This window comes from Canis lupus, chromosome X (genome assembly GCF_048164855.1).
Source record: "Canis lupus baileyi chromosome X, mCanLup2.hap1, whole genome shotgun sequence".
In the NCBI taxonomy this organism is placed as follows: Eukaryota; Metazoa; Chordata; class Mammalia; order Carnivora; family Canidae; genus Canis; species Canis lupus.
In genome coordinates, this window is record NC_132876.1 from 28,534,223 (window position 1) to 28,551,219 (window position 16,997).

The 16,997-nt window shown below is 34.3% G+C and overlaps 1 protein-coding gene across 18 annotated transcripts in view; it reads right to left on the reverse strand.

Annotated features, from left to right (window-relative positions):
• STAG2 (STAG2 cohesin complex component) overlaps window positions 1-16,997 on the reverse strand; it is a 136,987-nt gene that overhangs the window by 9,425 nt on the left and 110,565 nt on the right. For 17 of the 18 annotated variants that reach the window (XM_072816833.1, XM_072816832.1, XM_072816820.1 and 14 more), the window contains 7 exons: window positions 14,869-15,008; window positions 13,324-13,425; window positions 11,008-11,156; window positions 9,236-9,364; window positions 5,063-5,286; window positions 1,950-2,139; window positions 1,749-1,859 (listed from right to left, as the gene is read on the reverse strand). In XM_072816833.1, coding sequence (XP_072672934.1) covers window positions 1,749-1,859; window positions 1,950-2,139; window positions 5,063-5,286; window positions 9,236-9,364; window positions 11,008-11,156; window positions 13,324-13,425; window positions 14,869-15,008 — 1,045 coding nt within the window. The remainder of the gene's footprint in view (window positions 1-1,748; window positions 1,860-1,949; window positions 2,140-5,062; window positions 5,287-9,235; window positions 9,365-11,007; window positions 11,157-13,323; window positions 13,426-14,868; window positions 15,009-16,997) is intronic. The other variant, XM_072816834.1, reaches the window with a different exon arrangement.

Below are 16,997 nucleotides of genomic sequence, written 5' to 3' on the forward strand. Positions count from 1 at the left end.
ATTTTCAGATATAGAGCAGATACCATTACAGAAAAATCACTGTAAAACAAAAATATTTTCAAGTCTTAGGCAACAGACCACTTATGGCACAACCACCAAAAGAATCTAATGGTAATAATTATTTAAACAGAATAATCTCTTATAGTTACCTGGGGAAGTTTATCTCTTAAACTTGTAGAATTAAAGCAAACTACAAACAAAAGAATAATGATAAATGGTACTGAGTAATGAGATGCTATGGAAGATCTTAGGGACTAGAGGAAAATTTTCAGGGGAGAGATACAGACCAAATGACTGTATGGTAGAATTCCAGATTGTTTGAACTGGTAACTGGTTGGAAGCTAAGAAATCAGCTTGTTGAATTATGCATGAAATAATATATTATGGGGCATGTGGCCACAGAAACAGAAAACAGGGGGTAGAACCAGGTCATATAGATGATGACCGTATTAGACAAGTTAGGATCAGAATCTATATATGCAATAGAGTGTATTCTATCTGTAGAGGTTGATAAGATCACTACAGAAATAACTAAAGCAAATTTTAATAGGTTACCATTCATGTGGTAAATGATCATTTGTTAAGAAAAACAGGTGCAATCCTCATCATTTAAAAACCAACAAAATGAAACTTAAATTTAAAAAGGTAACAATTACTATCTCCCAATATTAAAACATATACCACATTATGTTACAAAGTTTTCAAACTCAAAACTTAGATAATCAGAATCATTATCATCCCCTTTTTGTACCAATCATCTAAAGAGTGCTTTTCTGCCATGTCTTCTAGAGCTCAAAGCTAGTAAAGATTCATAAAAGTCTCATACAGATTCCAAGAAAGTACAAAGTATTTAAAAGTTAAACTACAATTTCTTTGCATTGGACATTTATTTATTCAATGAACATTTACTTAGCATTTTTTACATGCCAAGTACTACCAGGCAATGAAAGTGGTCCCTGCCCTTGAGGAGCTCACAGTCTAGAGAAAGGGATAAGTTCATAAAAAAAATAATTACGGTACAATGTGATGCTATAAGAAATATGAATATACATAGTGTTATGGGAGCATAGATGACCACAGCTTCACTTAAGGTGACACCTGAGCTTATTATTCTTTTACAATAATTTTACCGGTTGCCAAGCAATGGGGGATAGGATACTAAAATGTAGGCAGGAGCCATATTTTGAAAGATCTTGCATGCCATGAGCTAAGGAGTTTGCACTTTATCCTGTAGAGAATGGGGAGCCATGGGAAGGTTTAAGTCAAAGAGTTACATGACCAGATTTTATTCGACAATAGTAATTTCTGATGGCAGTGTGAATGATGGAGCGGTGATGGGGAGTGAGGGGAGGAGTTTGGTGAGAGGATAAATGGGAGATTTGAGGGAAGAAAACAAGTTAGCAAGCTAATACAATGGTTCAGATGAGGGATGAGGGCCTGGACTAAGCTGGGGAATCAATTAAGGTGTAACAAAACTGGATTTTTAGCTATAATTCTGTGTACCAAAATAAACAAGGATTCAAATTTAAACTTTTCCAACAGATCAACCTAAGATTGGTCCTTTAGCTAACTAGTGAATATTTAACTTTGAATGTCTTCTTCTGTTGGAAAGACCAAATTTTAATTCCTTGATTATTTCAGCTTACTCTAAAGAGTTTGCTGAAATTTTTAGGTAAGGCACACATTAAAATATGTTAAAATGAATTAGTGAACTTCCTAGACTCAGACAATAAGGCACTCTCACTTACATGGCATGCTGAAGATTAGTTCGCAGTTTAACATAGCTCAATGCTGCTCTCTCCTGCTGTTGCCTTGCTTCCTCGTGTTGTCTTTGAGCTAACATCCATGTTACCTGCGTGCTTCAAGGAGAATTTTATTCTTCTTTTAACTTAACTTTTTTCTATGTAATTAATAAAGTTATAGTACAGAAAATGATCAAATGTACTTACTTATAATCAAGAGGAGTTTGATGATGTTCAGTCTGCATTGGATAGACACTCATGAAGCTATCCTCAGGTCGTAATCTTTTGGGCTCTCTCATAATCGTTGAGGTGAGTTGTGGCGTCTGCATCATAACTGGGGTGTGCAGTGTTTGTTCTCTGCTTAACCACATACTGTCACTACTACTGCTTTCTTCAGCTAAGAGAAAATTAATAGCAATTAAGTTCATTCACTAATTTTGACTACCCAAAATATCTAATATAACCTGTTCAGGTCAACAAACATCTGGTTGCTTTCCACATGCTAGTGCTTGAAATGGGGATACCAAGATAACAGGTGCAATCCCTGTCCTTCGAGACAAAGAAAACACACGCAATGACAACAGTGTAGTAGTGCTATAAGAGAGGGCAGCACAGGTGGAATGGGAGCAATGAAAAGGATCAGAGTCAGCTACCCAAAAGTGCCTTCTAGTTAGAGTAGATACTGTGTACACTGTGATAATTTCCAGGCAGGGGAAGAACATAAACAAAAACATTGAGACACAAAACCATGACAACTGAACCATACCAATTTGCTGATATTCAGCAATTCTTGACCTGCAAAAAATGGCAATTTCATAGGGTTCAAACTAAGAGTTTGATGCTCCTAGGGTAAATGGCAAAAGGTAAGGCTGAATAAAGAGGCATGAATCAATTTATGGAAAGTCTAAGCTGTGCTAAGGTGGCGGGAACTACTGCCAAAGGTTTTATGGAAGGGAAGCAATGTGGAAGCTACATATTTTAGTCAAAGTATGTGGTGGCAGTGTAGAAGGTGGACTTAAGAACAAAGATTAGTGAGCAAACAGGACAGTTAGGAGGCTAACTGTATAGCCCAAGTGAGTGAGAGGTAGAAACAGGAATGGATATGATGGAAGAACGACTCCTAGTTTAGAGGATGCTCACCAACTCCAAGGGGAGCACAAATCCATATACGTATTAAGCACTAGACCAAAAACAGATTTCACACCTGCCAAAGCTATTTGTTTTCAAATCTGTAGATGCTGCCGTGATTAATAAAAGACAAATTCACATGCAAGTGTTACTGAATTCATAGTAATTTTTTTAAAACCACTGATTTGGGAGGTGAAACTGATAGCACTTGACGACTTGCAGGAAAACTACTTTATTAGAAGATTACACATGTGCATAGATATGTGTTTTTAAGAAAAGAGGAAAAAGGAATATGTACTAGTAGCTAATGCCTTAGACAGACAAATTTCATAATCTGAAATATAATTACATCAGCCATTAATTTCTACAGTGTTTAGGCTCTAATTTTCCCTTCAAATTTACACTGATCTGGCCAATCTATCAGTAGCCATCCTTTCTTCTTATAACTTACTAATGCCCCAATTTCTATGTCTTTTTTCAAAAACCTAAACAAAGAGTATTGACTCTTTCTGTAAAAGATTTATCTTCAAGATGTCATATAAACTGGGTGGCTCGGTCAGTTAATAAGCATCTGCCTTTAGCTCAGGTCATGACCCCAGGGTCCTGAGACTGAGCCCTATATAGGGCTCCCTGATCAGTGGGGAGTTTGCTTCTCTCGCTAACCTCTGCCCCTACCCCTAACTTGTGCTCGCTCTTTCTCTCATCCAAATAAATAAAGTCTTAAAAAAAAGATGTTATATAAATACCAATTCATTTGTTCTCTATGTAGTCTAATAAAAAGGAGAGATTTGATGGCCCAGCATAAATCCATTAACAATCAACTATTTGTTCAGATGAGAAAAACTTAAAGTGATGTGCAGGAAACATCATCTTTTAATCAGATAACTTTTCAACTTAAAACAAAACAACAACTTAACTTCCTATAGACCATTAGCCCTAACTATTTTAACTGGTCAGGGATACTATAAAAGAGATTTCCCCCACAGACTGGAGATGTTGGGATTACATAATCAAGTGTAAATCTAAGGTTGTACCAGTTATAAGTTTATGCATTTATATTACTGGACAAAAGACAACCACGGGACAATGAAGTATTGAACTCTATATACCTGATGATGGCTGAAGAATTATATGGCAATTAGAATATATGGCCCCTAAAGCTTTGACATTCCTCACATTAAGAGGTGGGGAATTATGTCCTATCCCCTTAAAGCTGAGCCCTGATTGCTTGGTCAAGAGAATATGGTAGAAATTATGCTGTGCCAGTTTCTGGCCTTAAAAAACTGGTAGCTTCTACTACTTCTCTTCAGATATTTGCTCTTGGAGCCCAGTCACATGCTGTGAGAAAGCCAAACAGCCACATGGAGAGACCACATGTAGGTGTTCTAACAGATAATCCAGCTTAAGTCCAGGGTGATAGCTGGCAGCAGATATATATTTAACTGAAGGTGCCTCCACAGAATTCATCACCAGCCTTTGAGTCTTCTCTCCTGGCTGAAACATCAGACATCATGTCCCTGATATGTCCCTAAGTTTTGGGGTAGTTTGTTATTCAGCAATAAATGAAACAAATGTTGGCAACTATGCTAATTTGTTTAAAGGTTCCAAAGGAGAGGAAAAAAATCCCCAGGCCCATTACAAATCAACCCTATAATAGTGCTAGGAATCCAAGAGATTCAAGTGTCATACTGCATTCCTACTTCTAAGATTACAGACAGAATTTATATCTCTATCAAGTTCTTCATGATAAATGACCTCTTCACAGAAATTCGTGAGAACCTCTCTGAATCTGCTGCTCCACACTTAAACTAGATAATCTGATCTCTTAGGTAACAACTAGCTCTATGATGCTGAGTCCATATCCCTATACATATAAAATATAGCATCATGATTAAAAAGCAGAAGTTCCAGCCTGAGACTGTCTGGCCAGTGAATAGCCGTGTGACCTTAGGTAAGTTACTTAACCTCTCTGTACTAGTTTTCTCTTCTGAAAAATGAGGATATACCTAAAGAGCTTTAAGAACTGAGTTTATATATATAAAATGCTTAAAACATTCGACACATAACTGGACACACTATACAGGATACTATTTAACAACACGTATCTCAAATTTAAAACTAAGGTGAACCTAATGACAATTCAGTTGTTAAACATAAGGGGTAAATATAAAGAGAATGAACTATGTTCTTACTGAGTGCAAGTTGCATGCCCTCAACTACTTTCCGTTTTCCTGTAGATGGTTTTGATTTTTTACTCCGCACAGTTGACCCCCGACTGCTGATTCCACTAATGACTGACATGGTGTCATCATCACCACCAGCTAGCAAAGAATTTCGGTAAGACATCAGTGGAAGCCACACATCTTCTCTTCGGAGTGACATCTGAAAGGTCATGAACTTTTCCAAGTAAACATACCTTAAAAAGAAGTAGAAACCATTAGGCTTTAACACATAAAACTGCCATAGTTATTTTCCCCCTTTTTATTTAATTCCTCTCTAAAATAATCTTAATGTTCACATACCATAAGGAACATTCAATGATTTTATTATAATTAAATGAAAAGTAAATTAGAGTGAAACAAAACAAACATTTCCCTCAAAGCATACAGTAACAACTGAAGGATGTTAGTGTTTTCTAATATGTTTCTGTTCTAACTTTACAGGTCTTTTGCTAGAAGAACAAACCCAAGGCATATTTCTGGAAAGAGGATTAGATTTAAAACCATGCAATTTGGGTTCTAATCCCAGTTCTACCACACACAGCTGTCTAAGCATGGGCACTTCACAATTCAATCTTGGCTTCATCAGTACACTGATGAGCAATTTTGTATCCGTCAAGATTCTTCATTAAATGAAATAATCCAGAGCATTACAGCTTAGTATTTGTCAAGCAACCACTATGTCACTAGGCCCCAGCACTGGGGATTGGTACAAAAATGAATAAGATATGGCTCCTATCTGAAAAAAAGTTTCAGCCTGATGGAAGTCATACATTTACCCTTGGATCCAAGTATCACAAGGATTCTACGGCTGATATGTAATATAGCAATCAAAATTCAACTAACATTTGTGTGACTACTTTTATGTAAGGCATTTTTCTCTTGGGTTCTTCAACTCTATTCTTATAATCCTGGGAGGGAGATATTCTCATTTGACAGATGAGGAAGCAAAGGATAAGAATGAGAAAGCAATACAACCATGATTCAAATCTCAGGTTTTTGACACTAAGAGTTCAGTGCTTTATTATCTATTCTTCAAATACATGAACACAAATTTCATCAACTAACTTTAAAGTGCAATGCAAATAATCTGCAGTCTTCATAATAACTAATTCCAATCAATTCAAAATCACAAGTATTGAACACCATTAAAGAGAAAGGATAGGAAGAATCAGTTACAAAGATACTGCATGGTGTTCGCTTGGTATTTCTTAATTATATTTCAGCTATACACAGTAGTATAGTACTCCTCAAAGTGCGGACTATATACTGTCAGTCTAAAAACCGGTACCGATCTATGACAACATATGGAGCTTGAGCCAAAATATACTCACGGGTAGAGATTTACAAATATGTATCTACCACATAGCTTAACTGAACATTCCAGATAAGGAGCCCTTGCTGGTGCTATTTCTCTTTGTTCTCTTCCCTGTTCACAAAGGCTACTAACCTGATCTTACATCCTGACACATACGTTTATATTTTTAATATATATTTTTTTTCTCAAGTTTTGATTAAAATTTCAGTTAGTTTACATACAGTGTTTAGTTTCAGGTTTAGAATTTAGGGATTCAACACTTCCATACAACACCCAGTGCTCATCACAAGTGCTCTCCTTAGTATTGATCACCTATTCCACCCATCCCCTCACCCACCTTCCCTCTGGAAACCATCAGTTTGCTCTCTACAGTTAAGAGTCTGTTTCTTGGTTTATTTCTCCTTTCCCTATCCCAATCCCCATGTTGGTTTGTTTCTTAAATTCCACAGGAGTGAAGTCATAATATACTTTTACTATATATTTGTCTATAAACATTATAGAACAGTTTTATACTTTGCCTTTTGTACTCGACATTATGTTTTAAATAACCATTTTTGGAAAAGTGGCATTGCCTAATGCTATGGTGTTAATCATTTTCCAATATCTAAGTATATCAAATCAACATATTGTACACCTTAAAATTACACAATGTTAGGGGCACCTAGGTGGCTCAGTCGGTTAAGCATCTGCCTTTCACTCAGGTCATGGTCCCAGGATCCTGGGATCGACCTCCATAGCAGGCTCCTCATTCAGTGGGGAGCCTGCTTCTCCCCTCTCTCTCTGCCTCTATTGCCCACTTGTGCTTGCTCTCTTGCTCTCTCTCTCAAATAAATAAAATCTTTTTTAAAAATTACACAAGGTTATATGTCAACTATATCTCAATAAGTTAGGATAAAAAATTTTAAAGATGAGTGAGATCTGAGGATCTAACTTATTAATTATTACTGTGGTGATAACTGCTGATGCTATATTATTCTAACACTGTAAAACTGAAATTTGCTAACAGAGGAACACTTAAGTGTTCTAAACTGTTTTTATATTTAAATACAACAGGGTAAATATATGAGATTTAGGATGTGTTCATTAATTTGACCAGAGGAAACCTCTCACTATATATATATATATATATATATATATATATATATATATATATATATATAAATCATCATGTTGTACACTTTAAATATATTAGTTTTGTCTATTATACCACAATAAACAGACAAAAATTTAAAAAAATTAATTCGGATGTGTGAATCTTATTTTAATCCCAATTCAATTGAACTGTAGAAAGCCTTTTATGACATGAGACTATCAGAAATTTGAAGAATGGGTGGTTTAAGAAAATTAAGGAATTAATATTTACTTTGAAAAAAATCTAACCATTTTGACTGCTTATGATATTCCCTTGTATAAAAATCTACTGATCTCATTTTCTAACTGATGGATGTTAAGTTCCTTTGAACTTTCCTCTATTCAGACAATGTGATGGTCAAATTCTTTTACGGTATTCCATGTACACACATGTAACAGATTCTGTAGGTTATCTACCTATGAATAGAATTAATGGATCATGAGGTAGAGAGAATCTTAAACTTTACTAGACATTGTCATATGGCTCCACAAAGTGGTCTTATACCAATTTATAGTCATCAACGATGTATAAAAGTTTCTTGCTCCGTATCTTTGGCAATGCTATGGACTATCAAGACTTCTTATTTTTTGCTAATCTGCTAAGCAAAAAATGGTTTTTCATTGCTTTAATTTTTATTTCTTGGGACACCTCGGTGGCTCAGAGTTTGAGCATCTGCCTTCGGCTCAGGGCATGATCCTGGGGTCCTGGGATCGAGTCCCACATCGGGCTCCATGCAAGGAGCCTGCTTCTCCATCTCTATATGTCTCTGCCTCTCTCTCTCTATCTCCCATGAAGAACTAAAATCTTTTTTAAAAGTTGTATTTCTCTGATTAACAGTGTTAATTCTTAATTGGGATAAATTTATATGTAATAAAATGCACAGAACTTAAAGAGTACTGTCAGACCATTTTGCAAATAAATGCAGTCATGTAACCCATACATCAAGATAAAGAACATTCCTACAAAGTACCTTATGTCCTGTTTCCTATTCAAAATCCCCAACCCTAAAAGTGTCCACTACTGTGACTTGTATCACCAGGGATTAGTTTGGTCTGCTTTAGAATTACATGTAAAATGTATACATCTTTATGTGCAAAATACTGATAGACTTTCAGAAGACTTACATATACTGAGTTATTCATATTCCTCTGCCCTTTTATACCTCAAAGAGGGGATGAATTTTGAGAATTTAATTGCATTCGTTGGGCTCTTTTAGAACATAAGTCGCCATTTTAGGAGACTATACTAGAAAAAATATTGTCTTACTGGCCGGCCTGCTAAGGATATGACTAGTAGTTAAAACAAAAAAGATAAAAAGGAAACCTACTTTCCAGTATAGTCACAGCTTAGTACACAGGCTAAGATGCTCTTGGATGAATTACCAATATTATTGTCTGTTCAATGTTCCCTCCTTGGTTATACTAAGTGAAGAATGCAGATGAGGATACATAAAGCATTCAAGTTACACCTCTAAAGCCACAACTACACTGTGAGGGGAACATACAGAATTAAAATGGAGTATAATGCATAAAATATAGTTATAATCCTTAAATTATAAATTTTCTAAAGTTTTTTGTGCATTAATGTAATCCTACAGTTCTAATCTGTGTGTGTGCAAAAAGGATAAAAATCAAGTATAACAATTCATCCTTAAGAATTTCAAAACAAAATTAAATAGAATATTTTTAACACATACACCGTTCTTTTGTCTTGTCGGAGTAGTTTAGAAGAAAATTCACTCAGGATATCAAGAAATGCCAAATTTAAAGGTGGATGGCTCTCTCCTTGTGGGTTAGGCTCTTTAAAAGCAAATTCTATGCCATCTCTGCAACAATAAAGAAACATTTAAAGGAGTACAATACAAAATTTGGTAACTTAGGCAATTTCTCTCTAGTTTCGTTCCATACTAAGATGTTTCCACTGCCATGCATTTAATCTGAGGAATAAAGAGAATAAGGAGGCTATAGTGTAAGAATGAGCAAATTTACATTTTATGTCACTGTTACTTTAAAACAAACAAACAAACAACAAAACCCCACAAATATAGCTATCATTTACTTTGATTGTGGTTTTTCTACATTCTTTCCTCAGGTCTCTTCTCCATAGAAAATAGCCCAAATTCTCTCATGTAATGATCAGTACATTTTCTGTATTTTTCAGGATATAAAGGAGACCTATCATAACATATAGAACAAACTTAAAAATAATTATTGAAAACTCTTCATAATGACCCATTTAAGAGTATGTTTTAAGAATTAAACTTTACGGGATCCCTGGGTGGCGCAGCGGTTTGGCGCCTGCCTTTGGCCCAGGGCGCGATCCTGGAGACCCGGGATCGAATCCCACGTCAGGCTCCCGGTGCATGGAGCCTGCTTCTCCCTCTGCCTATGTCTCTGCCTCTCTCTCTCCCTCTATATGACTATCATAAATAAATTTTAAAAAAAAGAATTAAACTTTACTCAGGGCCTATTTTAACTATATTTACTTAATAATAAATACTTCAAATCAAGATAACACCTCAACATTATAATCATATACCCTTTTCCAAAATGTAACTGTGTAAAAATCCAAATTAAATTGGGGAGAAAAGAAGGCAGGCTACTACATGAAGAAGTAATATATTACCTTCTCAGGATAATCACTAATCACTACATGTGTGGTCCTTAAATACTACCTACAATTATCATCCAATGTATTATTAAAAGGCATAAAAAGGAATTTGAACTTCTACAGCAAAGTGAAAGGAGAGAGTGAATTAAAGCTGGGGAAAGCATGGGACTAACTTAAAGAGCAGAAAAATCTCTGTAGGGAGACATTTAACATTTTTATAACTAAGTAAGCAAGGACTAAAAGAGACACAAATCAAACAGAGAAATTTCATAAAAGAGTTTTAGTTTTCCCAAAGGCCAGGCTCTTCATCTAGAATTAAGAAATAAAGAGATTACTGACCATGTATTGGATATGTTAAAACTCTAAAATATACTCATATTTGAAAGTATGATTGATCAACTAAATTACATGCCCCAAATTAAATCAGATCATTTCCAATTTTGATAAAGCAAAGAATATATGCAGAGAGAAAGAAGGTTGCAGCTCAAAACAAAGGAAAAGGTCATGACAAAATAGAAAACAGAACCAGAAAGAGAAAAACTGAATCAAATCTCAAAAATTTCTCTGCCTAGCAGTGAGATTATAATAAAAGCTGTTAAGAGAGTTTATAATACCTGATGAATATATGTTGCTTTTCTTCACATAATGTATAAAGATTCTGTATTGTTTTAATTAAAGCAAAGATTTTCTATAAAAGGAGTTTGAACCCTAACACATGTGTTAATGGAGATATCATTATTACTGGTTCTCAAAAAGACAATAAAGCATCTATTGAGTTTGGTTATTCTAAATAAGGGATAAATAAAAAAATTTCATGACTAAAAAACAGGAGATCTGAATAAAATATTTGGAGATTACTTGTGTAGCATAGCAATGGCCTCTCTTGTTTTCAATTGATCAAGTCCAAAAGTTAAAGCAAAACGTCGAGCAAGCTCTTTTATGCCGCTAAATGTTGAGGATGATCTATCAAAATTATAGCCGTTTTCCTGTATCATTTCATTAAAAAGCTGTTTGGAAAGAAAGAAAGCATATTAAACTTTTGTTATAATTATGGATTACTAATATCTTTTATTAAGATCACATATTCTCTATTTAAAACATACTAGATGTTCCATAAATAAAGCTTTGCATTTTATTCTAAAGCATGGATTTTTTAAAAACATGATACAAATGACCAAAAATATAGTACTTCATATATTCAGACCAGAGGTAGTTACTGACATCAGAAACCTTTTTTTTCCCCAGAAACTCTTAAGGTTAGTTATGGCACAATCTATTCTGGTGTTAACTGGATATTAAAAAAGCATATAAAAATATAAAGAAAAAAAAGAAATCCACTCAATTATTAGGCAACTATGCTATTATTTTACATTTACATGATAAATCTTCACATCAAGATCTTTCATCCTAAGTAAGCACAACAAAACAATTTTTCAACTACCAAATGGCCAAGGTTTTTAATAGATAATGGCTACTACTGTTAAGAGTTATCATGCAATGAGTACTCTGACCTGCTAGAAACAAACTGAGATAACCTTTCTATAGAAGAATCTGTATTGAAAGCTGTAAAATTTTGATGTCCTTTGACAAAGCAATTCTAATTACTGCCCTTTATCCAAAGGTATAATAATATTTGTACATGATACATAGGTACAAAAATGTTTTAGTGCTATCTGTAATGGCAAGGATTACAAAAGTCCTCGGCATTAAACAAGAAGAGATCTTGGTTAATTATGATCCCTGTATGCAAAATGCAACACTATACAGTCATTAAAAATTGGAAAGTATGTAATGGTATGAAAGTGTTATGCTTTTATTAACATAAAAAATTCAGGCTTGCTAAATAGAATGCACAATATGGTTCAGTTTTATAAAACTTAAGATTTCATACAGGCATAAAAAGACTAAGAAGGCTATTAAACACTAAAAATGTGGGCAGCCCTGGTGGCGCAGCGGTTTAGCGCCGCCTGCAGCCCAGGGTGTGATCTTGGAGACCCGGGATCGAGTCCCACGTCGGGCTCCCTGCATGGGGCCTGCTTCTCCCTCTGCCTGTCTCTGCCTCTCTCTCGCTGTCTCTCATGAATAAATAAATAAATAAAATCTTTTAAAAAAACCTAAAAATGTATTTTAGTGAAAAACAAGGATAAGCTGTATTTTTTCTAGTTTCTATATCTTCTAAAATTTCTACAGTGAATAACATTTTATAGGAAAAAAAAATTACTTTAATGTTAACCTTTCAATACCTTTTATATTCTATTAGCTTTAATAAATATCCAAATATGCAAATGGAATTAAGAAATTTAACACCTAGATTTCTTAAAAGCAAGAAACCTTATGAAATTGAGAAAGGCTGGCTTATGTTCTGCATGCACTTGGTCTCCAGAGACAAAAGTATACTAAGTAAATTATTTCTATCCAATTATACCTGCCTCCAATTATACCTACCAATTATATACCACTGTCAAAATGTAAATGAATACGGTAGAGTTTGGTTATAAGATTGGTAAATGCTCACTAAAATAAGAAAATGAAAAAGTAAAATTCAGTCTAAACCTACCAAAGCTAAAATTTTCGTAACTATTTTTCCAGATAGATATATAGGTGAGTACAATTTTACAGGGATGCTATACTATAATCTTTTAAATTTTATTCTCAGACTATATATTGTTCTTTACATATTAGTGAATACAAATCTACACTAATTTTATATTTTATATGCACTATACAATATATTCACCTAATATCCTATTGATGGGCATTTGGATTATTTCTAATTTCTTGCTATTATAAACAATGTTGCCATGTGTAATTTGCAAACTTGTCCTATTATCACCTTGGATAAAATTTTAAAGTAGAATTGCTGCCACAAATGGCATATACCATTGTAAATATTGACATATATTGCCAAACTGCCTACCAGGAAGGCTGTGCCAATATATACTGCTGACAGTACCTATTTCCCCCATAGCTTAGATAGCTCTAAGTTCTGTCCATCTTGCCAGTCCGAAAGCAAAAAATGATCCCACTTGCAGAGTGTCTATTAGTGAGACTGAAAATCTTGTATTTCTACTTTTATGAACTGTCTATTGCATCCTTTGCCCAGTTTTCTACTTGTTACATTGAAAACTATTAGGTATTATTATGTTTGCCTGAAGTTGGTACTCTATATCTTACCTGTTGCAAACTGAGAATAAGGGTCTTTGCACATTGAATTTTGTCTATCTGCCTTGTTTTACTCATGGTTTCCTTGATGATATCTCCATAGTCATTATAATACTAGAAAAGAAATTTGTATAAATTAGAGCGTTATCTCTTAAAACTCCTGGACAATAAAACTAATTTTATGTTAGTCATGTATGTCACAAATATGTAATTGGCTGAAATTATGCATTCAAAGACAGAAAGAATGTCACTGAAACTTTAGATAATTTTCAAGCATATTAATCCCTAACACTAGTAAATTCCAAAACAGCAGTTGAGATCCAATCACCTTATGCTCCAGACTGGTTTTAAGGAGGTGTGGGGTAAAACAATGCCTATGCATGCTTTCTGAAATAGCACAAAGGACATAAAATTCTTGTGTTCTGTGAACTATGAGGACATTGGATATAATCAGTTACTTTTATAACTTATTGTTACTGGCATGTAGGTCTCATGCAGTTTCCAACTTTATTAATTTGGGTTATAGAAACTACAGCATACTAACACTTAAAAGAAAACTCATTGTGTGTGACATTTACCTTATGCATTTAATGAACATGAAATATTTTCTAATGTAAGACCTTGTTTCAAAATGAATATATAACTATCAGATGGTTATAACAGGATAACCATACCCTTATGACTAATAAAATTGACTTTAATCTATAATACCTGTCGAAAAAGTTTAAAATTTGCAAAACGACTTTACAAACCTTAGTTTCTTTTAAAAAATGTAAAAATGATAATGCCAAACAACTTTAAGTTCCAAAGTAATTTACAATGGTGCTAGAATTCTATCACATAGCAAAATATTTCAAAGAGAGAATTAATTAATTTGGTTTTGACAAATTTATTACATATTTTATTTGGTGACAGCAAAGGCTTTTAAAGTTTATATTTATAATTAGATTTTACATGAGAAAGATTAAAGAAAAACTATCTTACTATATTTAGTTATATTTCATTAGTACAATTAATATCCTTTCTACTACCACTTAAAAATTAGAGAATCTCACAGGTACTTATGAAAATTGTGAATAACCCACTGTGAATCAAATCAGATTATCAAACTAAAGGAACCTTAGTTATCACAGTGGAACAGATGAAGAAACACAAGAAGTGTTGAATTACTCAAGGTCATGAATGCATTATAACCAAGCCAAAACTATAGCAGCTAGGTCTCCTGACTCCTAGAACAATACCCTTTTTATGCTATTATAAAGCAGAGGAGGAACACCATCCTGTTATCTTAAACTAAACCCAAAGGTAATTTCTAATAGTGATCGTTAACCCAAGACAAGATGGTCCCAATATTCTAAATGAAATAAACTCAATAAACCCAAGACTAGAAGTATGAGGTAATACTACCAAAAACATTAAATTTTAAAAGAAATTTATTTTATGCTAGAAAAGTAATTTACTATTTAAAAAATTTAATGGCAATCAAGCATAAAAGCAAGTGTTACATTTTCCTTTAAGCATTATAAAAATAAGTTGCTATCCATTTTTCAACTTTACCTTCATATACTGCTTGAAGATATCTGCAGCTGTATTCATCTCCACCACAGTATATACAATTAGCTTACAAAATGCTGCAAGTAAATTTCTCCTCTTGTGCAAAGCTTCAATTTTACTGGCTTCATCCTCCTGCTGACCATCTGGGGGAAAAAAGTTACAAACATTAAGCCATCTGTATTTTACTTCAGCCATATGTATTTTTTTAATTCTCACTATAAAATACCTTTATTTGGGAGAATTTGAAAAATATGGTACACGCATTTAAATAAAATCCAAATTATAATCACTCAATATCTCAGTGAATGATCAGTCCATTAATCCCAATAGACAAAATTTTTGAGAACTCAAATAGTAATCATAAGGCTGTTTACTAAACATGTAACAAGAACAAGTGGAGTGAGTCAGATGAACTGATGTTTAGTGAAGTCAGGCTGAGCTTGCCTAACGCATTCACCCACTTCCCTAATAGGATAGCATGCCAAAGAGGTCTGCATATTCAATGTCTGTTGTTTAAAGCTCTTCACAGGGAAGGCAGCCAACCTCAGAAATTATCCTATCCCTTCCAGGGATAACCCCATCCCACCTTAACTCCAACTCTTATTAACACGTACTTATTTTATACATATGACATATATTCACTAAGTCTGATCTAGGAACTATTCTTTTTAAGAAAACTTCACATATTTCTGCTCTGATACACTATGTGAGATGTTCAGATTTAGAGTTATCAAGAAAATAGACTTATTTCCAACTTTGTAGTCAAGGAAGCCAGACTATAGCCTCCAAGTCCTGCCAAAAGATTGTTTCTAACTATTTGATGTTGCAAATAAAATTGTGATGAAGCCTTTTACATAAGAACCTATGTAAAGAATTTTCCTCTGTGCAAAATTTCAAACAAAATTACTTATTAAAAACTATCTTATTTTGATTTACATTTCTTTGGTTAGCAGTAAAGTCCAAGTTTTTCCATGCATTTTTAGCTATTTATATTATCTCCTTTGAGAACTGCTAGGTGTTATTTCCTGTCAGGTCGTCAATATAAGATTCCCAATACAAAAAAATAATTTGTGTAAAATAAGAATGTTATTTAAAACAAATGTTTATCATTTGGTCTCAATGCCGATATATAACTGATGTCTGTAAACATACCAGTAAATTAGGAGTTGAAATTCTCCCCTAAAAGACTGAAAATAGGCACATTTCACCTAGGCACAGATACAATGGGTTCCCTACATAAGGGTAATCTGCCTCATTCTAATAAAACCTCTAAAAAGGAGAAAATAAAAACATAAAACAAACGTTTACTTTACCCTATCTCTAATGATCCTCAATAACTGCTAGTAAGTTAAAGCGAAATTTTGAGAATGGTAGTTTAAGACAGATCATCAGAAAAAGTTTTGTTATCCCAAGTGCATATTTCAGAATTCCAAAGCCATTTGCTTAGAAACCTAAAATGTTTTGTTTACTCTTTTGAAAGATTACAGTGAATGTGTATGCTTTTTCTAAATGTCTCCATGATGATAATGGATTTCTATACAATACCACTTCCAATCACTGTTCAATACTACTCTTAGGAAGTACTCTTATATAGATGTTTTCCCGCTACAGACTAAATCACACAGAGAGTTTTTGAGCTCTGATTTTGGGGAGTTTTCACCTTGTTTTTCTAAGTTGTGTGTGTGTGTGTGGGGGGGTAATCTTTACAACCCAACATAGGCCTTGAATTCATGACCCTGAAATCAAGTCACATGTTCTTCTGACTGAGCCAGTAAGAAGCCTTGAGTTTTTTTTACCTCTTTGTCCAAAACTAGCCACCTTTTCTTTTTGTGGGGATTAAAGAATGTTAGAAAAGTATCTAACACACTAGGCCTTTCATAGATATCAAGTGCCATTATTATTCTGTGTTGCCAGTGCCTCTATTTTTTTTAAAAAGATTTTATTTATGAGAGAGAGAGAGAGAGAGACAGGCAGAGGGAGAAGCAGGCTCCATGCAGGGAGCCCACTGTGGGACTCGATCCTGGGTCTCCAGGATCAGGCCCTGGGCTGAAGGCAGCGCTAAACCGCTGAGCCACCCAGGCTGCCTGTGCCAGGGCCTCTAGAAGCATTGTCTTTTACTATCTCCTTCTCAC